The following is a 27,348-nucleotide window of genomic DNA, read 5'->3' on the forward strand; positions in this document are numbered from 1 at the left end:
TTATTCCTTTTCATTTTTTTCGATATCAATTATTGGAATGTATTAAAAGTACCATTCAATTCCTATTGTCATTCTATTCCAAACTTGATTTCATTCTTTTCTTATTTCATTCTAATGTATCAATCATACTTAGGCACCGTTTGGTTTGAGGTATGATATAAGTAATATATAGATAAGTAGTATAATGTAATAAAAATTAAATAAGAAATGATAGTTAAAATAGTGTTGGATTTGATTGATAGATTATAGTTTATTTGATTTGATTGATTAAATTTTATATAAAAATGTTAAATGACTATTTTGTCCTTTTAATAATAAATAAAATAAAATAATATTATTTATAAGGGGTAATATAGTAATTTAAATTCAATGATTTGATTGATGTGAGATAAATAATTAATGATTTGATTGATGTAAAATAAATAGTTAATATATAGATAAATAATATGATGAAAAGAACGTGAGATAGGATGAGATAAGTTATATATATATTAGTAATATTGTGAACAAAACGATGTCTAAAAGTTTTATGTGTATTTATACACTTTTTCGCTCTCCTAATTTGTTTGAGATCCAAAGGTGCATTTTTATCATAAAGTACAACTTTAAGAACGAGTACTTCAAGGGATAGTTGATGCGCTTGCACGATAAGGCCCAATTCATCGGTAATGCTATAACAAAATTTCTACCTCAAATTCGTGTAACATACATGACACTAGCTATTACAAAGAAACGTAAATAACCGATGGGAAACAAAATCACATCGGAAGGATGTCATATGCTCATCTAAAAACTACACATATTCCATTGGTCATTTATTCAACAGCAAAGTCAGGTTCAGGCGGCTTTTGCAATTTGATCATCCTACTAGACTTGGACTCGCGGTACCGGTGAACTCCGCGCAACGCATTAGCCGCAAATCTTGATGCGAACATCGTAGCCCCCAGTCCTGATGTAGTACGACCGATCAATCGAGTTTTAGCTGCTGCTGCTTCTTCTTGTTCTTCGTCATCATCTTCTTCCATGGAACTTTCATCGTCAGTTTCAAGGCGATGAAGTTCGGCCATCTTCCTCCTCCAATACCGACGCCAAGTAGCTTGGATGAAGGTGGCAGCCCAGGTCCTCCATTGCTGTGAGTAGAAACGGAAGGTATGTTGAACCTGTCGACTATGAATACGTCTAAACTGACTGGTTATAAATTTGAGTTCATCTGCTATTAAAGCAAATGCCTCTACTTCTGTTAAAGCTTTCACAGTGCGAGTCGAAGGTGGAAAGTTGGCACCAGATTTAGGATCCAAAGCCCATGTCAGAAGTTCTTCTCCGCAAAAATCGCCTTCTTTCAGGAAACCACGGTTAAAAAAACCAGACCTTCCGCCATCTGTCGTCACGCTCTCCAGTCGACCACGGATGATAAAGAGCATTTCGTCTACAGGGTCCCCTTCACGAAGTATATATGTTTTTTCTGTGTATAAACTTGGTTTTAGCCTTTCACAGATGGCGTCCAGCAATCTATCATCCATGTTTGCAAAGAGAGGAACCTGAACATCAAGCCATGAAAAATATTATCTATTCAGCATAATGTTACTGGCAGGCAGAGCATTTGTTGTCGAATCTTATAAGCTGTTAACCACATATACAGCTAAAAATCCGCATACGAAAATCTTTTACTCTTGATGAGAGTTGAGGAATTAGATTTCATCCAAAAGAAACAACCACGAGCATATAAAATATTACATCAAAATGTTTATACATACCCTTCTAACCAAATTTAAACAGAGATGTCGTTTGATATCTCTTCTAAGGTCTTTTGGTAAATTTTGAACCAAGCTCTCCTCATCAACTCCTCTAGTTTCCAGCCATTTGTACTGATCATAGCGCCTTACTCTCTCCCTGAGTTCTTGTGGCAGTACTCTGTGATGCATCCATTGCTCAGAATCGCGTCTCTTGATCCTCATTTCCTCAAGTCTAACTGTGAGAGACTGGAGATATGTCTGTAGTATAAACAAGGTCATATAAATTGATCGAGCACTCGGCCATGAAATATTTTGACAGCTGTGACCTCTTACAAACATGAGGAATATTGTGAACATGACACAAGAAGTCATCATGGCTGTGTGAACAGAGCAAGTTTTAGTTAAGACATGAGGTTGCTAAATGTTGGTGTACAGACCTGCATATTACCAATCAGAAGAGCAAAGAGGAGGAGCCCAAAAATAGCTACTGCAATAGAAAATAGAACTTCTCCTGGGTACGTACTGGTTTGAAGCCCCTGACCAAGTGTGCTACAGGTAGAGGAACAAGACTAGTCATTCTAAATCAGCTTCTCACAGATGCAATGCTTTCTAAAGTGTATCTTATTCATTTAGTGCACTACATACGAGGGATATCAGACCTTAAATTCTGTAGGCCCCACCACAAACAATAGAAGTATTTTGAGACAAAATGCTGGGATCCAAGAATGCCGGATGATAGAGCTTGTGCATATATCCCATACTTAAACTGTGGAGTATTATCATCTGTTACAGCACATTTTGGGTCAAGAATAATCTTGCTGTTGTTAATCCATTCCGTCATGTTTGAAAGCCCATCTGAGCAATAAAGGAAATTTGGGTTACAGTTTCCACTTTCCCTGCAAGCTTTATCCCAGCATGAACCTTTGCGTTCAATTGCTAGCAGGTACCATAACGCTCCAACAATCTGTCATGCCATTAGGACCATATATATTAGGTGAATGCTTTCCTGGAATATTAATTTTAAAAAAAAAAAAAAAAAACTTATGGCAAACATCACAATTATAGCAAGATAAAACATTCACAGTTTTATGGTGCTTCACTACAGCCCAAAAAATGAATGATTGGACATTGGTAATGCTATAGAAAATTGATTGGAATAATACAATAAAAACTTGGCTCTTTTGACATGAATTTGACTGAATTCCGAACTACATTAAGTTATCAGCATGCCAGCAGAATATCAATGCTACTTACATGACTAGCAAGCATAAACCATAACAAATAATATGCTGCACCAGCCCATGCAGTTTCAGCAAACACACCGGCTGTCTTCTTTAACTCAGAAGTCAGAGGAAGAAACCGCACAAATCTAGGAATGTATTGGAGAAATACAATTATCACTAGAGCTTGCTTTGTCCCCAATACATCTGAACCTCTTGATCCGTTCAAGAATCTCCAAACTACAATCTGCAGATGACAAGAGAAGCCAAATATTTATTCCCAGTAAGAACTATAATATATAATTTCTATACAATCTTCACATATTCAGAGTGACATGTAGAGATTGAAGAGCAAATAATATGAAAGATATTTAATATGACAAAGATATTCTTTCCAACACCCTAGCACTCGGCTAGTCCCACTACCAAGAACCAAAATGACAGAATGCTCACTGCTTGGGCCTTTCTTAACTCTTCTACTGTAAACTTGTTTAAAGCTGGGCCTAGTTCTCTCCTCAAAGCCCACTCCATTTGCATCCATAACAATTCCCACCCCCTCAAGATCAATCTTGTCCCCAAGATTCAAAGCAGGGAATTGAGCAGCAAAATCAACGGCATCTTCCCAGGTTGAGTCTTCAGCAGAACGCCCCTTCCATTGAACCAAGATCTGCAGAATTTGATCACCTCGTTTCAGCATTCACCTTTGCGATAGTATTTGTTCTGGTTCAAAGTTCTCGGCTAGATCAGAATCCAATTATTTTGGTAGCCTTGCCTCAGTTACAGGATTCCCAAACATCTTTTTCAGACAAGAGACATGAAAAACAGGATGTATCTTTGAGCCTTCAGATAGATGCAGCTTGTAAACCTCCTTCCCGATCTTTTCAATAATCTGAAATGGCCCGTAATACAGTTTTTTACATACCCGGCGACAAACCGTTTGCTGTCTGTGTGGTCTTAATTTGAGAAAAACCATATCGTTAATCTGAAACTCCACATCCCTCCGGTGTCTATTTGCAAACTTTACCATTTGTTGTTGTGCTCGCTTCAAATTGAACTTCAATCGTCGCAGCAACTCATCCCGATCGCTTAATTCATTGGCCACAGATACCCACTAATGTTTTCCCACGAAGATATTGCAAAACAGTAGACGGATTTCTTCCATAAACTATCTCAAAAGTGGTCATTCCAGCTGAAATTTTGGAATGACGTATAGTACCAGAACTTACTCCAGTGTAGCCAAGTTTCCCAACTTCTTGGTTGTTCCGATGCAGAACAACGCAAGTAAGTTTCAATCATCTATTTAAATCATACTCTGTCTGTCCGTCTCCGGATGATATGATGTACTCATCTTGAGCTTCGTACCTTGTAGCCGAAATAATTCTGACCAGAAGAGACTCATAAATACCGAGTCTTTGTTAGTAACAATTGATTTGGAGACGCCTTGCAACCGTACTACCTCTTTCATAAATGTTTCTGCCACTGTTTTAGCTGAAAATGGTGCCTCAACAACAGGAAATGCTCATATTTGGATAGTCGATCAATCACAACCATTATTACATCAAATCCATTTGACTTTGGTAGGCCTGAGATAAAATCCATTGCGATATCTTCCCATATCGTTCAGTTACTGGTAGTGGCTGCAGTAAATCAGCCGTGTCATGGCTTGGTAGTATTTTTGCTTTTGACACTCGAGACATTCAGCCACATATTTATGTACAACCCTTCTCATTCCTATCTAGTTGAACTTATTGGCAATCCTTTTCAGTGTCCTCATAGCCCTAGAATGGCCCCCAATCGGTGATGAATGAAATTCATCCATAACGTTCCAACCCATGATGATTTACTTGGGATTACCAATCGCCTGTTAAATAATAAACACACATTGACCAGCTCCTAATGTATAGGAGGTGTTTTCCCTTGCAGAATATGATGTTTGATACTTTGTAACTTTGAATCTTGTTCCACGCACTTTTTTATTTCATCAATATCAACCCATATTGTCATTGACAAATTTTTGAGTTCGGCAACCTGTGTCCGCCTGGACAAAGCATCGGCAGCCCCATTTTCTGCTCCAGCCTTGTACATGATTTCGAATTCGTACGCCATTAATTTAGACAACCAATGATGCTGGTCTTGTGTTGATATCCGCTGTTGTAAGTAGTTTTTTTTAAAGATTTATTGTTTGTCATCACAACAAATCTTCTCCCAAACAAGTACGGTCTCCAGTGTTGAATTTCCATGACTAAATGCATCAAATTTTTCTCATAGGTGGAGTTTGAAAGTGCTCGATCTGATATAACCTTACTAAAATAAGCTATAGGTTGTTTTTCTTGCATCAAAATAGCCCCCACTCCTATGCCTGAAAGATCACATTCAACGAAAAATTATCGGTTAAAATCCGACATACGCAACACCCGTGCTGATATTAAAGCCTTCTTTAATAATTCAAATGCTTCTTGAGCCTTGTCATTCCAGCAAAAATTGTTTCTCTTTAGCTACTCTGTCAAACGTTTGGTAATTTTGCCATAATCTTTGATAAACTTCTTGTAATAACCTGTTAGCCCAAGAAAACCCCGAATTCCTTTTGTGTTCCGATGCAGCGGCCACAGTTTTACACAATCAACCTTCCTCGGATCCATAACTATTCCACTGCTACTCACAATATGTCCCAAATATTCTATCAGGTTGAGCCCGAACTGACATTTCTTTTTGTTCAGCTTTAACTGATGGTGGTCCAAAATAGCTTCTTTCGGTCCGCACCTTGATTTGGTGATATCCAGAACGCAGATCCAACTTAGAAAAAATTGATGTGCCATACAATTCATCAAATAATTTTTTTACCATCAAAATTGGGTATTTATCGGCAACAGTGATATCATTGAGGGCTCGATAGTCCACACAAAACCGCCAACTCCCATCTTTCTTCTTAACCAAAATAAGAGGGTTGGAATAGGTGCTATTGCTCGGTTGTATCACACCTGCACTTAACATTTCAGCAACCATCTTCTCTATTTCTTCTTTTTGATTAAGCATAACGATAGGGTCGCACACTTATAAGACCACACACCTCCTTTATATGGATCGCATGGTCATGACCCCTGCTCGGAGGTAACCCTCGGGGTTCTTGGAAAACATCACCATATACTGACAATACTTCCCTGATCTCCCTTCCTTCACGAATGCCAAAGTTCGACTGTCAACTCTCTTTTTCAGTGATGGGATTTTCCCTAGCCCACACTGTCCCACAAATAATAATAGATCATAGAGGCTAGAGTCCTGTTTAGAGTTGTATCCCCTTGCAGCTTCATCTCTTGAGTCCCGAGAGTGAACTTCATTTCTATTTTTTTTCAATTGACTACAACATCCCCAGGAGTCATAAACCAATCCACCTCAAAAATAAGGTCGACTCCTACTAATTCAAACACATAGCTTTCAATATGAAACCGACACTTGACTAAATCTACCTCCAGAACCCGACATACTCCTTGACAAGACACTCTGCCCCTATCTCCCAAGCACACTTCAAATTTAACATCATTGTCGACCTCAATCCCTATCTCCCCAACCAATTTTTTTGAGATAAAGTTGTGGCTAGCGCCACTATCAATCATCACTACCACCACTGCCCCACAAATTTGCGCTATCATCTACATGGTTTTTGGTTGGTTTATCCCACCATTCGAATAAAATGGGAGTTCCAAAGTGTTGTATTCAGAAACTTCTTCAGTCTGAATTTTTGTCATGTTGTCATGCACCTCATCTTACTGTTCTTCTCCATCTTCCTCATCTTCTGCCATAATTGTTATGCATAGTGATTTATTTGCTCATATATAAAAGGGATGATAGGACTCCCCACACTTGAAGCATAAACCATTCTACCTAGGATTCATAAATTCTTGATGAGAGAAAATCTTGCCATCTCGCCAATTCTGATGAGGGTTTCTGATGGGCGTCCCTTTATCGACTCCAATCTGCGAACGTTAGTTGGGTGGTACATAAGGGCCATGTGTTTTGTTTACTAGATTTTCATCGATATTTCTATTTCCAAGTTGTGTGTAAAGCTTGGGCCAAGCTTTTTCAGAATCTATTAGTTGGGCCCGATTGGGCCAATTGCTGGAAAACCCTCCTCTGTTATCTACGAATACGGTCGGCTCATGAAATCACCATACAACTCTTCTTCCACGCTCCGGGATGGTGCTCGTATTGTGGGTTTTGATCCGGTGTTTCCAATCATAAAGTAACCCATGCATTTTTCTTCCAGTAAATCCCCCATTTGAGCCATCATAATTTCAAACTATTTGATACATGAATCAACGGGTTGCTGCTCTTATTTCAAGAAATCCAGTAATTCAAACGGCGTTGTTGCCTGTCTGCCTCCATATCTCCTAGTCAATTCATTGTTGAATCTTTTCCAACTCATATATGGAAATTTTTGTGTGATCCACCAGAAACAGTGTACAGTAGTTCCTTCCATACACATGTGCGCTATTTTCAACCTGTTACCTGTTGTAGTTCCATGTAACTCAAAGTATTTCTCCACCTTCCCTAACCATCACATGGGATCAGTGCCCCCAAACCCAGGTACGCCAATCCTTTTAATGAGATGCCTGAGTTGATCCCCATCTTCAAGATGCACCCCCTCTCCTCTGTTTTGTTTTCGGAAATTCCAGATGCGATTCTTTGTCGTGCATCAACATTTCCTCCCTATTCTCAAGTTGTGCTTTCAGCATCTGCTCCACTGTGGCCTTAAAATCAAAAAAATCATTCATTCTCTTGATGAGAGTTTTCACATTATCTTGAATATCAGTGATCGATTTCTCTATTGCTTCCATTCTTGCATTTGAACATGTTCTGTCCATGCTTTCTCGCCTCTCTCTCAATCCGGCAGGTTGGAGCAATTAATATATAATTTTTATTCAAGCTTAACAGATTCAGAGAGACATGTAGAGATTGAAGAGCGAATAATATGAAAGATATTTAATATGCAGAACTTGATAATAATTTCCCAAAGTTTTCTCTGTACAAAGATATTTTTTACACTAACCTAGCACTCCTGCCTTCCTTACATTATATTCTTCTTACTACTTAGGCTTTCTTAACTCTTTTACTGTAAAATTGTTTAATAATGGGCCTAGTACTCTCCTCAGAGCCCACTCCATTTGCATCTATAACAAACTAACAATAAATGGATAGATAACAGAAAGTAGCTTCACATGGCATGTTATCTTGAGCTAATAAAAATTTCTTCAAAGTATGCATTTCTTGGTGGGTAAGTCTGACTGAAGAATTTTCATCACTATACCTATATCAATCTTGATTTCACTGTCATACTTAATAATGATTTCTTGTGGTTGTATCTGCAAGATTTGGAGCTGAACTCAATGTCCATAAGTGACATTGAGTCAAAACGTTTTGACGTAGTTGGAAAAGGTTTTATTTTGGATATATGTCCACATGTTCACAACAAAAGGATATGCACTACGTCAAATGGTAAAACAATCTGTGACATTCATGATTTTCAATGAAATGACATCTTATAAATGAAGAAAATGCGAGCATTACTTTAAAGAGTATAGTTTCTAAAATGTTAAACATTTTTACATACCTGAGGAAGAGGAAGTACAGAGAAAAGATCGACAAAAAAATAACGATGTAGGTATCGGCTAGCTATTTCTTTGGGATCAATAACCAGCTCTCCTCGCCCAAAAACCCGAGATGAAGGTGCAATATAAGCTGTTCGGAATTGAAGTACCATACGAACAACGTAAAAGGCATCAACGATAGTTCTCAAAGTTGTGGTTGTGTATGCAAGACTATTTTGTATATGAAGACACATTTGATCATCCTCGAAAACAGGAAGATACAAAAACAAAGGATCTATTGATACTGCAAATATGCAGGAGATAACTAAAAGTTTATTCCAAAGAAGAAGACTCTTGTCTTGAGGATCAAATATTTTTTTATCAGAAACTTTGAGATCCTCAGGAAATACTGCTTTTGTAACCCCTGATTTTAATGATCGGCCAAGAGTGATAAGTCCTTCAGATCCTCTTTGGAATCCCACTCTTAATGACTTTGATCCACTGTTCTTGGTATTTCCAGAAGCAGTCAAACCCTCCAAGCTAAACCCACACCTGTTCTTCCCACCCATGTCAGATCTAAAAGACAATGATGAGTTCAAGTCATCCAACCTATAACACAACAAAAAACGAGCATATAATTAGATGTCTGTTAACCGAAATCTAGATGTTATCTAAAAAATGGCGAGTGGGAAGTAAAACACTGACGTGTAAAGCTTTCGAATAACTAAGTTGGGCAACAGAAGCGTTGATATATTGCCAAAAAGGCTCAATCGCTTGCATCATGTGCACTACATCCATCAACTTCAAGAAAATATAGAAACGATAATAGAACATTCTAACCTCCTATAAAAGAAATTGTACATCACATACCTTACAAATTTCTCCTTTTGGCCGTCTATATACTGCGACTTAAAACCAGATTCAAACATTATGCCCAGAAACTGAGATAAAGACGATACGTAACAAGTCCTCTAGAAATGAACCAAAATCATCCTGATCTCACACAAACATTGTGAAACATCATGTCACAGAAACCTGTGACCAAAATATTGAATAATCACTGAAACAAGAAAGTCGTATTCTTGTATAGTCACACAAAATAAATCATATGTACTCATGTCATAAGAGCAAGAGAAATGAAAAATAAAATTATGCACCTTCTTATCACAAGGAATTAACAACCCATTGCTATTTTTTTTTTCTTAATGACAGGAACACTAAGCCAATTTTAAGTGGAACAACAAATTTTAGAATATGGAGAACATCGCATGATTTTTCTATGGTGCACAATTGATCGAAAATGGATAAACAGTTTAATCTAAAGCAAAAAAATTGGGGGAAGAAACCTTTGATCATCCATTGCCTCATCATAATTGATCATACAAACTAGCACCAACACAAACTAAAAAATTTGAAATTATGAATCATAATATCCAACCGATTTTTCGATAAAACCTATCATAAAATTAATGCACGAAATTGAATCTATTGAAACATGCTTTAGATTTCAAATTCAACAAGAAATTTTTCTTTTGTTGCGTCGATCTTGCTCCCTTGAATAATACATCGAGAAATGTAATGATAATTTTCTTGGATAAACTTACAGTGATCCATTCTTCAATTCAGACATATGTCGACCAGAAAGATTCAATTTTATTTTTCTCTCGTAAATGTGAGAATGAGAGATGAAGAGACATTTTCGCGCCACATCAGTTATGAAATTTTCACAACTTTTTGGTGTTTCAACGTTCCGACAATTTAGCCTTAAGTAGTTCAATACATATTAGCAGACACCTCATCACTTTCATTTTTTTATTTAATATATTTAAATAAAAGCTTCAACCCCTCATTTTTTTCATCAATTATACTCATTTCTCTATTCCTATTGTTATATTTCACGATTTTTAAAATTCTCTCCAACAATTTATAATTACCTTTTTCCCTTCATTCTCTTTTATAAAATGTTTGAAAACGTAAATCAGAACTCGTTGAAAAATAGTTGAGGGATGATACTGATGATGAAATAATGTTGTTGATACTTCAGCAACAGTAAATGTTACTTGAAGTATCTCAAAGTACTTTCGTTGTAACATATAAAAGAAGATATCTGAACCGAGATCATGAAGCCGGACATGCTCATCTTATCGATGTTTGTTTGACTGATGCATCGATATTTCATAGTGAAGTGTTTCGGAAACGATTTCTTAATGAAGTGTTCCGGAAACGATTTTGTATACAAATAAAGTTATTCTTGTGCATAATCAAAGCGATGCATAATCATTCCGAATATTTTTGTGAGGGCCCATGATCCTGATTAATATTTAATGACCAAATTACCAAGATTAATTATGTAAACAATAAAATCGAGTTAAAAAATTATTTTGGGCGTACAGAAATTTTCGGCATGACCTCCTCATAAGTAGGACATCCCAAAAATTTCAACAACACATACAAACATTATATACTCGAAAATAGAGTCATATCATAATTCTACAAACCTATAGCCATACTGGTCAAGACTAAACACTTGCAGATCCGACAAGGCTCAAACCACAAGGCTCAAACCTCAATCCAAAACATCGTAAAATTAGTAGTACAAATACACGGAGCATCTCCCCAACAAATACATATAAATGGCTAGTATAACATGTACATATATCTAGAAACTCAACAAACTGAGTGCCAGAAGTTGAAGCTCCACCAGCCGCATCAAATCCCATTGGACGACTTCTTATGGAATCACAAACAACCACAGCATAAAGAGAAAACAGGGGGTCAGACCCCAGTACGACGAACTAGTAAAATTACAACAAATATATCCCACATGAAATAAAATCAAGTAAAATAGAATGCATTGCGTGAAAGGTATCGATGGAATAAGGAATACCAAATGGAATCCAATTGAATCGTATCACAACAGTACTAGTGGCCACTCGTGCTAAGAATGCAACATATCATCGCCGCTCATCCACACATGTAGCATCAAGGGCAACAGGAGCGAGCGACCCGTCCAATCTCATGTCGTCATCAGGAGCTCGAAGGCGATGGGAGCGAAATGCATGAATGCAACACATATATAATTCACAATAGCACATAAGGCTCACGTGACTCATTACAAAATACTTAATATCATCACACATCATAATAGAAGTCGCAATGAAAACAGTTCATACGTACTTCAACCCAACAATTACCAATAATTTAAATCCCCAAAAAATTCATGGAAGTATCAACTTAGACCAATCACCTCAAATCGATACATGTTCACACCGACAGCCTAGTCTTCGACAATTCAAGGCTATAAAAAAAAGAAATCGATTTGGTACTCACGGAACTCGAAACCAAAGTTTAGCGTTACTGATGTATTCAAATTTATTAGCTTGTTTCACTCTAGTCGATCTTTCTAATTTATTTCTTTATCTGATTAGACTTTAAACAACCTATATATATCCTTGACCCATTTATTTCTTATTATGAATAGCATGAAATAGAGTTATGTTCTTCATATTATTCTTACTATAAGGAACGTGTACAGGAAGTCAGATGACCAAGGAAAATGCATGTTTTGATTATAATATGATTAAAACGTGAAAAATTCATTATTACATCAAAGCATATACTCCAATAACAATCCAAAAATGGGAAACTTATACTAGTCACTCATGTTTCCTAGTTTGTATCTTCAATATATAAAATTAATAGTACCAATTATTTCCATATGACTACCTTACAGTACTATGTTTAAGCATCCATTTATCAGTTAATGGGAAAAAACGAAGAAATTTACCTTCAAAAAAGGTGTTAACCAGAGCAACACAATTCTACAATCAATTCAAGGATTAAATCGGCTGTTAATTTCGAGAACAACTGTGCGAGAATGAGTTTTCATCTCTTATCTCATTTTCGAGAAATGACTAGAAATAAGGATAAAGATTAATAAATATTGCAAAAACACACATGAAAAAGAATGGTGATATTTAGTACTCTATACGTGTGTGTCTAGCTAGAGTGTTCATGAAGTTTTATGTTAATTAATATAGTGCATGTTTAAGTAATCCACTAGGCGTAACCAAATTCTGAATTGAAAAATCAATTAACTTTCCTAAATATTGACAATACACGTGTATGTGTATATTCTAGATAAATTATTTCATGCAAGGATTACTTTTCATGTTTATAAGATGCATTTGTCCTCTTTTACTATTTCGACTTAAAATTTGACTCGGTTTGATTTATTTTCAACTCTTATGTGTTATATAGTTCAAATATGTAAATGTCATCTATAAACCGACATGTACAATAAATATTTTTAACACAATTAAATTATATGGCTTAAGTATTTTAATTTCGTATCTCAAAATATTTATTACGAGATCTTCCAATTCATTAAGAAATTAGTATCAGGTTCTTACAATTTTCAGTGGAATTAGGTCAAGCATTAGAATATTCATAAGTACTAATAAAGTTTGAATGGATGAATCGCATCTGTACATAACTAAAGACCAATATAAATTAAAATAAAATAAAAACATAAAAGTACACAAGTGACAAAGATGAAGATAGATTTTAAAAACAAAAACGTACACAACTAAAATATTGAATGATAAAGTTATTTCTCAATAATCGCATCCGTACGGTGCTCAGATGTGTTCAACCAAGTCGGTTCGAAGTTGGTGAATGATGATGTGTTTATCTGTCACATAGCTCGCTATAATTCTGGAGGTACTCTCGGAATTCTTGGGTAGAGCCCATGAAAATTCGTGCTGGTGGAGGAGAGTCTTCATCCGACCAATTAACTGATTTATCTCTCTCGTCCTCAATAATCATGTTGTGCAAAATAATGCGCGTGTACTTGATATTCCTTAAATAATTCTTGTAATAAGATCGTGCAAGACCTCTAACTATTTCCCAATGAGCTTGGACCACTCCTAATGCCAGCTCAACGTTTTTTTTTTTTTTTGCAGACTCTTGTCTCTCCTTAAATTTCTTCCTCTTGGGGTTCTCGGGGCACAAAAATCTCTTGATGAAAGCAGCCCATTCAGGGTAGATCCCATCTGTAAGATAATATTCTTTTGTATGAGATGTATAGTTCATCGTGAAATGAACATTCGGAGCATATCCTTGTAGGACGAAGTTGAATAATAGTGATTCGTTAATTACATTTATATCATTACGCGATCCTGCAACGCAAAAAAAAAAAATCATGCCATATCCACAAGTTTGTAGATGCGGCTGCTTCAGAATTATTGTTGGGATGCCATAATCACCTCTAGTATATTTTCCTTTCCAAGCTATGGGAAAATTCTTCCACTCCCAATACATGCAATCAAGACATCCCTACATTCTATAGAAGTCGTCTTTCTCTTCATGCATTTGAAGCAATGGTTGAGTATCTGCATCATTCGGTCTTCTTAAATATCGTGTCCCAAACACAACAATCACACATTGACAAAAGTTGATAAAGCAGTCTGTAGCGACCCAACCCGGATCCACTACTTATCAGAAGTTAAAGCTTAATCAAGCATGCAATTTAACAATAATCAGAGATAACTGCAGAAATAAATAAATGCTGGACAGATAGAATAAAACCAACTAAATAAATCCAATAAACAACCCAATCGAATAAAACTTAATACAACCTAACAGAAAACCCTGATGTCCCTCTTTGGTCCCCGACTACTCCAAGTCTCTAGGTGAGCTTCCTGCACCTGCACCTGTCCCATCGAATAGGGTGTCCAGAAAACACAGAAAAATACTGGACGTGAGCATAAGACTCAGTGCGCTAGTACGAATATACATATACCATGCATGCACATAAAATATGACGAGATATCGGAAAAACCTATCCAGAAGACTGCTCAGTCAAAACGCCATGATATGTAGCACGCTGGGCCGTCGCATCAGGAGGTGGCTTCCATACCATACAACTGTGGATATGTACGGACCCAAATCCATGAAATCAATCAACTAAAAGTACGGGAGTGAGCGATGGTAGCGCTCAGTCGTATCGCGCCCAAATTACCCGACTCAACTCAGATAAATAAAATGTAGTAGCGAGAGTAAGGATCATTCTCACGAGAAAAGTGAATTTAATTATGTTCTTAAAATTACTGAAAATAAATAAAAGGGAGTTTTGGATTTTCAATTTCACTACTAATAATTAAAAACACATTAAACTAAATTTTATTAACTAGCATGCAAGATTAGGATTTGAACAAAGAAATCAATCAAAAACAAGCCTTGGTATCGGTCGACTACGCCCTTGAAGTTATTCACTCGATCATCGATTCTCTAAAAATAATTAATTCTCATTGAATATTCATCATTGGAAATTTAATTCCTATCTCACCTTAATTTTAGTTAATTACACAAACATTCTAAATCAACCCTTACCAATGAATTAACCCAAATACAAGCGATTAAGGTTTAAACCCAAGGTAGCATTCAAACTAGTGAAATTGATGAAGTTAAATAATACAAACACAAGCGATTGTATTTAATCTAGTCAATCGTTGTTCCTATGAATTAACAAATTCACAAGCGGAAAATATTAATCATAGTTGCTTCACAAATTAGTGGGATCAAACAATTACGGATTTTATATCTAATTTATCTCTAGATTGTATGATAAAATCATAGGGTGATCAAGCCAATAATCTCACATAAAAGCATAAAATAAATACCAAACAAATTTTGATATTCAAATATAAATCAAACGATGAAAATTCAAATCTCACAAAATAAATAAGCTTCAAGGGGTTTGTCTTTCTCAATCAAGAATTAAAACTTAGCTACTAAAATTCATGAAATCTCTAGAGAAAATTCAAAAGAAAAGAATAAATCTAAGAAAAATAAGAAGAAAAACCTAGCCGCTCAAGTCTCTTGGTGTTCAACCGTCCAATTCTGATTCTAATTCGAGTCCTAGATGATAGAGTCCTTTCTAAGCAAGTTTCCTTTTTAGATAAAATTCCCGAACTTTACGTCGCGCTTGATTGGTTAAAACTTACCGATCGAGCGAGCCTTGCTCTGGCCCTCATCATTTTTTCCTTTTATTCTCCCTCTCGATCGATAAAAAGTTACCAATCGATTGGGAGCTCTTCTGTCCAACACTTCATTTATCTCGCTCGATCGGTAAAAAGTTACCGATTGATCGGGAATTTTTCTGCCTCGTACTTCTTCTCTTATCTCGGCTCTTTCCTTACATTCTTTAGCTCCATTTCTTCTATTTTCCTATATCAAATCACATACAATGATTAGGAACTATAAAATGAATTTAATCAATGCAAATTCTCTTAATCATACAAATTAACTTAAATAAATATAGGAAAATATAACCACATGAAACTCCCCCATACTTAAACCTTTGCTCGCCCTCGAGCAACACAAAACCAGAAATAAACTTGAGCTCATATCTCATAATGAAAAATAACGATGATTTACACATGTGTGCCTCAGCAATTAACTCAATGCATGATCAAGAAAGACGTTAAAATGCTAATAACGGAACAAGTTCAATATCCAGACATTTCAACTAGAGATATAGCCCCGAACGTGTGTGTGTATATGGTCATTAGCAAGTGTCATGCACACTTCACAGATCCATTCAATGTAAAACCCTACAACAGCTCAAGTTGCATACCAACAAATCAAGTTGAACCATTGAGAAATTCTCTTCTTTTTTTTTTCATTGCCGGATAATTGCACCCGGTTGTTCTCAACTCCATACATTCTCCTCCAAATTTAGCTTTTGGAATTGATATGATTAGAATTTCAATCCTCATTCCAATGCCTCCCCTCACCTTACTAACTCCTTTATTTTCTCTTTTTTTTTTCGATTCAGCTCAAAAGGAAGGTTGATAGGCTAGTGACTTCCTAATACTATCACAAGGCTCACATGACCTTCACTATGTCATATACAATTCACAAGCTATGACTCATGCGTGCTCAAAAATATTCAACAACCATATCAAAGTCTAATTTGCATTGGAGATCAAAGTGTTCCAAGGTTAGCAATTCATCTATTTTCAAAAGCATGCATGTCATCAATTAGATATCATCATGGGCTAGTGAATTTCAATAGTCATATTCATCAATAACTATGAGCCATAAATTTTTTTTTCTTTTTTTGCTAAAAAATCGGCTAAATCCTCTACTTGACTGGCTAAGTCCTCTCTCCCACACTTAAAATTTACATTGTCCCCAATGTAATTAAAAATGCAAAACAAAGATAAAAACTAAAAATGAAAATGAAAAACTCTCCTTGGGTTGCCTTCCAAGCAGCGCCTCTGTTTACTGTCGTCGGCTCGACTGTATGCTTCAGTTGCTTATGGTGGTTCATATCTGGTTCCCTTGTCCACCTTCACCAACTTGAAAATTTTCACAGTCAATTTTCGGTCCATGCTTTCTCTCCTTCGATTTCTTGGGAATTCCAATCTCTTGATGATTTTTTCCTTTTCCCATTGGTATTCCTTTTGCTCGATCCGGAGGAAGTTTTGGCTCAATTTTAGATGACTGCAAATCAGAAAGAAAAATTCTAGCATTAGAATTTTCAGCAGGTCTTGCAATAACCTTCTTTATTTTATCCTCATTCACCAATTTCTTGTTTTCTTGTGACCAGTGATCATTTACATCAAGAGTATTAACAACACTTTCACAACTAGGAATTTTCAAGGCATCAAAAATATTAAACTTAACTCTCTCCCCATCAAATTCCATAGTGAGAGTACCATTATTAACATCTATGATAGACTTTGAAGTTTTTAGAAATGGTCTTCCTAGAAAAATTGGACTATTCAAATAATTATTTTTCATGTCAAGCACATATAAATCAGCAGGAAAAACAAATTCATCAAATTTCACAAGAACATCCTCAATCACACCCCTAGGATAAATAATAGACCTATCAGCCATCTGGATAAGAATTGCAGTTTCATTCAAGGGCCCGAGTTTTAAGGAAGCATAAGTAGAATATGGCATTACAATAATTGATGCTCCTAAATCTAACATGGCCGTATCAAGCTGAACATCTCCTATCTTACAAGGAATCAAAAACATACCTGGATCCTTGCATTTTGCGGGTATCTTTTTCTTAATCACAGTAGAGACCTGTTCTCCTAATTCTATTTTCTGGCATCCCTTCAGTTTTTGTTTTCTTTTCGCTGTACACAATTCTTTTAAAAATTTTGCATAGCAAGGTACTTGTTTGATAGAATCTAACAAAGGGATATTTACCTCACATCTACGAAAGGTATCATACAATTCTTTGATTCCTTCATCCTTCCTAGACTCCTTCAATGCAAGGGGAAACGAGGGTACGGGTTTATACTCAGAAAGGGGAGAAAACTTACCTTTTGGTGTATCTTTTTGAACTATCTCATCCCCTTCTACCTTGGATTTCTCCTCATCTTCATTCTTTACTAGTGCTTGCACCACTTCTTCACGAACCTTCAACTCCTTTCCACTCCTCAAAGTGATTGCACTTACATTCTCTTTTGGATTTGGCACTGTCTGAGATGGTAAACTATTAGAATGTTTTTATTCTAACTTGTTGATTGCGGTTGCCAACTGCCCCACCCGAGTGTTCAAATTTTGGATACTTGCTCTAGTTTCCTGTTGAAAATTCAAAGTATTAGTTGCAAGATCCTTAACAATATTTTCTAAAAACTCACCAGGGGTTGGAATTTGAGGACACTGCGGTTTTTGAGGATACGGTGGCCTATATGATTGATTACTCGGCTGAACTTGAGGCGCAGGATGGTTCATCGAAGGATTTCCATATCTGAGGTTTGGATGATCCTTCCAGCCTGGATTGTAAGTATTTGAATATGGATAATAATTTCGCTATGGTGGCCCTGGAAATCCTCCTGTTGCATTGACTTTCTCAGTAGATCCCTCTTGAAGAGTGGGACACATATCTGTTGGATGCCCCTGTTGGAAAACGGTGATCAGATCAATCAGAATTGATACCCGGTGCAGCGGAAGTTTAAAAATTTTATATGGAACAATTCCATATCATGGATATCAAAACTTTACGATTAAATTGTGCGTGTAAAAATTAAATAACAATTATAAATTTTTACCTTGAAATCTCGAAACGAGATTATGGACACCAACAGATTGCTCTGCTCTTGTTGTATTTCCCAGGAACTGATGAACGAACAATTCTTCAATCAGGTCCACGAACAGAAGTTTAATCCCTCTGATAGATTGCACTAGAAAATTTATCAGAAGTTTCTACGAAGAGAATTAACGAATTTGATCCGTTAAACCAGACTGCAAATTCAAAATTCACAGGCTGGAATTTTCGAGCAGAGAGGGAGAGGGGGCGGCGACCACTTTGATAAAAACAGCTAGGGTTTTCGAAAATTGTGACCTCTTGTTATGTAATTTCTGTACTGCAATAACTTATTTATAATGTGGGCTGCTAACAGCTTAGGGGCCCATTAGTCATAAGTTCAAGCCTGACAAGCAAAGCCCGCATGTTCAGAAATTAATATAAAATTCATCGTGACTCAGATTGATAAACCAATTTCACCAATGTGCACAGAAACCATTTCTGCATCTTTTAAAGTCAAGATAAATTTTCTGAATCCGAATTCAGTGGTTTCCAAAAATGCCCATCCCTATGTCATTTTAGGAAATCTTACTCCTCTACTCTGATATAAGAAGTCCCACTTATTTATTTACTAAATTTAACTCTTTAAATTTAATTATCTCAACGGGGATTAAAAATCCATTACTTGTGTGACCCTCAATGGTTCAGGGATACAACTAGCCGTGGGCTAACAACTCCTTGTGACTCGGAACAACAATTTTTTACTTGCCCATCGAATCATGGTAAGAGCGCCTAGCAACATCGCCCCATGATTTCCTAGATATCACTGATAGTGCCTGCAAGAACCAATAGATTTTGGTTAGCGTACAGTACGGTCCCTTCATCCATATATCCCGATCGAATCAACAACCATTGGTAAATCGAGAGTCGTTCGAGATTCGATAACTATGCAATGCATCTTGAAGAGCAAATAGTGGCATCGCATGTGCTACTAAGAAACCATTTCTTAAAACACATCATGTACTCTGGCCAGAGATTCGTCACACTAATATCTCCTCAGATTGCATAGGATATCTACACTAGCAAGTATGTGGTGAATCCTTGACAACAAAGCATCGACTCCTATATGTGTCGTAACTGTACCCAATCCCGACACCTGATGACCCCAATAGAGTCGGTAAACGAGTCAAAGTACAGTATTAGCATATAGAGTCTCAATGATGTTTCAAGTAGTAAGGACTAATGGTGTACAACCAAAACCGCGGACTTTATCCACTCGATAAGTGATAACCACTTGGAAAGTCCGGATAGGATAGTTCGATCATTCATTGTATGAATATCCATTTGCATGCTTTGAACATCTCTATGTTCCATACCAATGAAACGTGGTACTCGGCATCGCAAATGCTAGTCTCAATCTCGAGCGATCCTTATCCTTATTAACGGACGGCTCAATCGACTAGGAACTGTTTAGAATATACAGTGACTATAAGATGTGTTTCATGATAGCCATCCCCATGTGCCACCACATCTTACATACACTATAGTATATTCAAGGTCTTCATCTAAACATCTTATAGTATGTCACAACATAATAATATGATAAAAGATAAAGTAAACGCCTTTATAAAAGTGTAAATTTATATTAAACAAAAGATTGTTTATACATAGAGTCATCAAAGCCCTTAGCCACAAGTTGGCTTACCGGGCACCCACTCTTTCAATCTCCCACTTGCCCTAAAGCCAACTAGTCATACTACGCAGTCCCATTGCTTCGCGATGTTTGTCAAATAATGGTCCTGGCAAGGGCTTAGTAAGTGGATCAGCGATATTGTCTGCAGAGGCCACTCTCTCGACAGTGATGTCTCCTCTTTCCACGATCTCCCGGATGATGTGGTATTTCCTCAGTACGTGTTTGGATCTTTGATGAGACCTTGGTTTCTTTGCCTGAGCAACGGCACCCGTGTTGTCACAGTACACCGGGACTGGACCAACAACTTCAGGAATGACGCCCAACTCTTGGACAAAATTCCTCATCCAAACGGCCTCTTTAGCAGCAGCTGATGCCGCAATATATTCTGCCTCAGTGGTGGAATCCGCTGTGGTGTCCTGCTTGGAACTCTTTCAAGAGACAGCACCGCCATTGAGCATGAACACAAATCCAAAGGTTGACTTCGAGTCATCCACGTCACTTTGGAAGCTAGAGTCGGTATAGCCTTCCAATTTCAGTTCTCTTCCTCCATATACCATTAACATATTCTTAGTCCTTCGTAAGTACTTAAGAATGTCCTTCACGGCTTTCCAATGCATTTGACCGGGATTAGCTTGATATCTGCTCGTGACACTCAGAGCAAATGCTACATCCGGTCTGGTAGATATCATCCCATACATGATACTACCTATGGCTGACGCATATGGTACATGTGTCATTTTCTCTATCTCTTCATCAGTCTTGGGACACATGGACTTGGATAGAGAAACTCCATGACACATATGTAGATGTCCTCTCTTGGACCCATCCATTGAAAACCTTTTCAATATGGTTTCGATGTAAGTTGATTGAGTGAGTCCTATCATTCTCTTAGATCTATCTCTATAGATCTGTATCCCTAGAATATAGGATGCCTCACCCAAATCCTTCATCGAGAATCTACCTGATAACCATATCTTTGTTGACTGCAACATCCCTACGTCATTTCCAATGAGTAGGATGTCATCAACATAAAGTACTAAGAATGTCACAGCATCCTTAACTACTTTCTTGTACACGCATGGTTCCTCCGGGTTCTTGATGAAACCAAAATCCTTTATTGTTTCATCAAATTTCTGGTTCCAACTTCTTGATACTTGTTTGAGACCATAGATCGATCTCTGAAGCTTGCATACCTTATGCTCGCTTCCCATGGATGTGTATCCCTCAGGCTGCGTCATATAGATCTCTTCCTTAATGTTTCCGTTAAGAAATGCAGTCTTCACATCCATTTGCCATATCTCATAGTCATACCAAGCAGCTATGGCAATAAGGATTCTTATGGACTTGAACATTGCAACTGGTGAAAAGGTTTCATCATAGTCAACTCCTTGTCTTTGAGTATAACCTTTCGCCACCAATCGTGCCTTGTAGGTCAATACCTTACCATCAGGCCCAAGCTTTCTCTTGTAGATCCATTTACACCTATTGGAACAATTCCATCGGGAGGATCTACTAAAGACCAAACTTGGTTTGTATGCATCGAATCTATTTTCGACTGCATAGCTTCAAGCCATAAATTTGAATCCGCATCAGAAATTGCTTCCTTGAAGTTTCTTGGATCACATCCAACGTCGGGTTCATCTTGATCCCCTTCAAGAAGAAGACCATATCGAATAGGAGGTCTAGAAGTCCTCTCGGATCTTCTAGGTATAGGCGTGTCCATCATTGATTCCTGAGGTGTAGGATCATTATTTTGTATTTCGGGTTTTTCACGAATTTCTTCGAGTTCCATCATCTCGCCTTTCTTATCCAATAAGAACTCCTTCTCCAAGAAGGTGGCATTCCTTGAAACAAACACTTTTGTTTCAGTAGGATGATAGAAATAATATCCGATTGAATTCTTCGGATACCCTACAAAATAACATAAGGTGGATCGACTATCCAACTTATCTCCCACTATCTGCTTCACGTAAGCAGGACATCCCCAAATCCTCAAGTACGAATGCTTAGGAGCTTTGCCATTCCATAACTCGTATGGTGTTTTATCCACTGCTTTGGTGTGGACGTTGTTCAACAACAATACCGCCGTTTCAAGCGCATAGCCCCAAAACGAAGGTGGAAGCTCAGTGAAGCTCATCATGGATCGAACCATGTCCAACAAAGTTCGATTACGACGCTCCGACACACCATTCAGCTGAGGTGTCATAGGAGGAGTCCACTGAGAGAGAATCCCATTCTCTTTCAGATAGTCCAAAAACTCGGTACTTAAGTATTCTCCACCTCGATCCGATCGAAGTGCTTTAATACTTTTACCTAGCTTGTTTTCTACTTCAGCCTTGAATTCTTTGAACTTTTCAAATGCTTCAGACTTATATTTCATTAAATATAAATACCCATACCTTGAATAATCATTAGTAAAGGTAATGAAGTAGGTGTGGCCATATTGAGTACCAATTCTAAATGGACCACAAACATCTGAATGGATCAAATCCAACAGATTTTGACTATGCTCAGGTTTCCCCTTAAAAGGAGATTTAGTCATTTTTCCTTTCAGGCAGGACTCACAAGTAGATAGAGAGTTAATATCAGACATATCAAACATGCCCTCTCCCACTAGCTTGTTCATCCTCCTTGAGGAAATATGACCTAGCCTAGCATGCCAAAGGTTTGCCGGGTTTTGACTATCGATTTTCCTTTTGTTCGTTGTTACCGGTTTATCAACATAATTTATTGGAACGTCTTTTAATTTTAAGTTATATAGATCGTTTTCAAGTTGTCCATTTCCAATCAAACATTCATTCTTGTAAATATTGCAAATCCCATTCACAAAATTGCAAGAAAAACCATCTCTATCAAGCGTAGAAACAGAAATAATGTTTTTAATCAAATCTGGAACAAATAAAACATCTCTCAAAAGTAACTTAAAATCGTTCTGCAAAATTAAATAAACATCTCCCACAGCTTTGGCTTCAACTCTAGAACCATTTCCGAGTCTCAACTGGGTCTCACCCATTCTAAGCTTGCGACTTCTTGTCATCACCTGCAAATAATTGCAAATGTGAGATCCACATCCGGTATCCAATACCCAAGAAGTAGTATTAAGTGAAACATTTATTTCAATATAAAACATACACTTCGCAGTTCGCAACTGCTCTAGATATTCCTTGCAGTTACGTTTCCAATGACCGGGTTTCTTGCAGTGATGGCAAACATCCTTGGACTTTTCCATGTTTGAACCCTTTGTCTTGTTCTTCTTCTCGGGTCCGGTTTTCTTGGGTGGGGCAGAACGTTTCTTACCCTTTGTACTTGGCCCCTTCTTAGCAGAAGAAGAGGAGCCCACCAAGAGAACTGGTTTATCCTTCTTTAAAGTGGCTTCATATGTTACAAGCATATTGACCATCTCTTCAAGGGAGGCCTCTATCTTGTTCATATTGAAATTCACCACAAAACCGTCAAACGAAGAAGGAAGAGAGAGAAGTAATAAGTCCACGTTGAGTTCATGCTCCAACACCAAATCAAGCGTTACCAACTTCTGAATGAGCCAAATCACTCGTATCCCATGATCACGGACCGAAGTCCCTTCACGCATGCGACACGTCATTAGCTCTTTTACATTAGCGAACCTTTCAGCTCTCGATTGAGCCCCAAAAAGTTCCTTGAGTTGTACGTGAATGTCAGCAGCATTCACGGTATCCTCAAATCGCCTCTGGAGTTCATCAGACATCGAGGCTTGCATATAGCATTTGGCCTTGATATCATGGTCCCACCATGTATCAAGTTTGGTCAACTCTTCCGGACTTATATCAGTTGGTGCTTCCTTCAGAGGAGATTTTTCTAACACGTAGAGCATCTTCTCCGAGGTCAAGACAATCTTCAACTTACGGAACCATTCAGTATAGTTTGCGCCAGTCAGTTTATTTTGTTCGAGAATAGAGAATAGTGGATTGCGCGAATTCATCTAAATGAAATACTGAAAAGAAACAGACAATAATCAGTGATTGTTTAATTAATTTACTAAGACATAAAATAGGCAAAATTTATTTTATGAATCTCACTCCCACTATTTTAACGATTTCACTACCCTCTAGTGAAAATGGGAAACTGTTTTCCTTAGTGGGAACATGGAGTCCAATTGACAAACTATGGTCCCGAATAATATCAGTCAACCATAATTTTCAAAAGGTAGAGCCCAATTGCTTCCAAAGCAACCTCCACGTTTTTACCTCATGTCCAATAAGGGCCCAATAATATGACGCCGTTTATTGTGACACGTCAAGATGACCCATCAATATTAAGTTCTGATGGACGGTCGCCATGTGGATCCCCCAATAATATGAGCCGATCCCATGGGAGTTCCACCCAACTTACAACATGTGTCGATCCAATGTACAGTTTTCCGACGAACGGGCCCCCCCAATAATATGAGCCGGACCGTATCCGCGGGTAGCATCTCATACATTGATCGTTGATGGAAGGTAGGAACATTTAAACAATATTTAAATTTCCTTTTAATCTTGATATCAATTTTAAATCATATTTAAAATGAGGGATTTTAATTTTGAAAATTTGTCTCATCATTTAAAATTTGTATGCTTGCGGGATTCATACAATTTAGTCTAAAACATGCATACAACGATAATATCATATATTATGTAGGATGATCGATTCCATTTCTAATCGACCCGTGGTTGCCAATCACGAGTCTAAGTCCAATCCTAGGTAATATGCAGGTATGCAATGCAATCCTATTACATTGAGCTTCCAATTTACATTTCTTCAGTCTTTATTGTCTGCTGGGCCCATCTCCGTCTTCAAATCTTCATCTCCCACTAAGTCTAATGTATTTACAATAAATAACTATGACAAGTAGGGGATACATTTTAAGGGGTGGGAACGGGCCATAAACCAGACCCACTTTTATTACATATGACAATTCATATTGGGCCATAAACCAGGCCCATTAATAAATCCAACAACAATAAAAACAAATGTAAATTCCTAACATATACCTACAAAATTGGTCATGGCAATCGATCATCCTTATCCAATAATATTTAATTCAAAATTAATTTATTGGATAACATGCAATGACAATTAAATTTAAAAAGGATAAAATCATATTCCATATATAAAATCTTATTTTACATACAAAATCATATTTTATCTTTTATCAAATAAAATCATATTTTACATATAAAATCCAATTTTATACATAAAATCATATTTTACTCAATATTTCCATAAGATCATATCTTATCATCAATTGTACCAAAAATAATTAATTTCATAAAATCTGATTTAACAGATAAAATCTATAAATTTTCCAAAAATTCAAATTTATCCAAAAATCAATTTTAAAATTTTCGGACTCGAACAATTCGATCCGACGCCTCGTGGACCAATCAAAAACAATTTTCGATCGGACCAAAAATAGAATTTTAACATATTAAAATTTTAATTAAAAATTAAAAATTAAATTTTCCCGGGCCTCCCGGGACGATCCCGGGCAGCCCGTCGTTACCCCTTGGGCAGCGACGATCGCTGCCCTGGGCGGCGATCACGTCGCTGCCCGTGTTTTTGCCCGTCAAAAATTTTAATTTTTATTTTGTTTCAAAAACCGAGGCTTAAAAATTTTTTTTTGTACAATCGATTAATTTAATCGCTTGATCTGAGCAACCTGGCTCTGATACCACTGTTGGAAAACGGTGATCAGATCAATCAGAATTGATACCCGGTGCAGCGGAAGTTTAAAAATTTTATATGGAACAATTCCATATCATGGATATCAAAACTTTACGATTAAATTGTGCGTGTAAAAATTAAATAACAATTATAAATTTTTACCTTGAAATCTCGAAACGAGATTATGGACACCAACAGATTGCTCTGCTCTTGTTGTATATCCCAGGAACTGATGGACGAACAATTCTTCAATCAGGTCCACGAACAGAATTTTAATCCCTCTGATAGATAGCACTAGAAAATCTATCAGAAGTTTCTACGAAGAGAATTAACGAATTTGATCCGTTAAACCAGACTGCAAATTCAAAATTCACAGGCTGGAATTTTCGAGCAGAGAGGGAGAGGGGGCGGTGGCCACTTTGATAAAAACAGCTAGGGTTTTCGAAAATTGTGACCTCTTGTTATGTAATTTCTGTACTGCAATAACTTATTTATAATGTGGGCTGCTAACAGCTTAGGGCCCATTAGTCATAAGTTCAAGCCTGACAAGCAAAGCCCGCATGTTCAGAAATTAATATAAAATTCATCGTGACTCAGATTGATAAACCAATTTCACCAATGTGCACAGAAACCATTTCTGCATCTTTTAAAGTCAAGATAAATTTTCTGAATCCGAATTCAGTGGTTTCCAAAAATGCCCATCCCTATGTCATTTTAGGAAATCTTACTCCTCTACTCTGATATAAGAAGTACCACTTCTTTATTCACTAAATTTAACTTTTTAAATTTAATTATCTCAACGGGGATTAAAAATCCATTACTTGTGTGACCCTCAATGGTTCAGGGATACAGCTAGCCGTGGGCTCACAACTCCTTGTGACTCGGAACAACAATTTCCGACTTGCCCATCGAATCATGGTAAGAGTGCCTAGCAACATCGCCCCATGATTCCCTAGGTATCACTGATAGTGCCTGCAAGAACCAATAGATTTTGGTTAGCATACAGTACGGTCCCTTCATCCATATATCCCGATCGAATCAACAACCATTGTCATGACCAATTTTGTAGGTGTATGTTAGGAATTTACATTTGTTTTTATTGTTGTTGGATTTATTAATGGGCCTGGTTTATGGCCCAATATGAATTGTCATATGTAATAAAAGTGGGCCTGGTTTATGGCCCGTTCCCACCCCTTAAAATGTATTCCCTACTTTTCATGGTTATTTATTGTAAATACATTAGACTTAGTGGGAGATGAAGATTTGAAGATGGAGGTGGGCCCAGCAGACAATAAAGAATGAAGAAATGTAAATTGGAAGCTCAATGTAATAGGATTGCATTGCATACCTGCATATTACCTAGGATTGGACTTAGACTCGTGAT

At 37.1% G+C, this 27,348-nt stretch overlaps 1 protein-coding gene across 2 annotated transcripts; it reads right to left on the reverse strand.

Annotated features, from left to right (window-relative positions):
* Positions 1-659: 659 nt before the first annotated feature.
* Positions 660-8,926, reverse strand: LOC140894644 (putative cyclic nucleotide-gated ion channel 7). Of its 2 annotated transcripts, none has more exons than XM_073303209.1 (6): positions 8,559-8,926; positions 2,988-3,200; positions 2,393-2,697; positions 2,171-2,282; positions 1,755-1,991; positions 660-1,538 (listed from the first exon to the last, which is right to left on the reverse strand). In XM_073303209.1, the coding sequence occupies exons 1-6, from the start codon at positions 8,787-8,789 to the stop codon at positions 816-818; spliced, it is 1,821 nt and encodes a 606-aa protein (XP_073159310.1). In that variant the 5' UTR covers positions 8,790-8,926; the 3' UTR covers positions 660-815. The 2 variants fall into 2 exon arrangements, with proteins under 2 accessions (XP_073159310.1, XP_073159311.1); XM_073303210.1 differs by lacking the exon at positions 8,559-8,926 and adding an exon at positions 3,407-7,953.
* Positions 8,927-27,348: the final 18,422 nt, after the last annotated feature.

This window comes from Henckelia pumila, chromosome 4 (assembly GCF_033568475.1).
Source record: "Henckelia pumila isolate YLH828 chromosome 4, ASM3356847v2, whole genome shotgun sequence".
Lineage (NCBI taxonomy): Eukaryota > Viridiplantae > Streptophyta > Magnoliopsida > Lamiales > Gesneriaceae > Henckelia > Henckelia pumila.

Excerpts from the sequence above, each read along its gene's own strand:
- LOC140894644 (XM_073303209.1), bottom strand. The coding sequence starts at position 8,789 with ATGTGTCTTCATATACAAAATAGTCTTGCATACACAACCACAACTTTG. Across the intron at positions 3,201-8,558 it reads CTGTACTTCCTCTTCCTCAG|ATTGTAGTTTGGAGATTCTT; the intron begins GTATGTAAAAAT and ends TGTCATCTGCAG. Across the intron at positions 1,539-1,754 it reads GTTTAAATTTGGTTAGAAGG|GTTCCTCTCTTTGCAAACAT; the intron begins GTATGTATAAAC and ends CTTGATGTTCAG.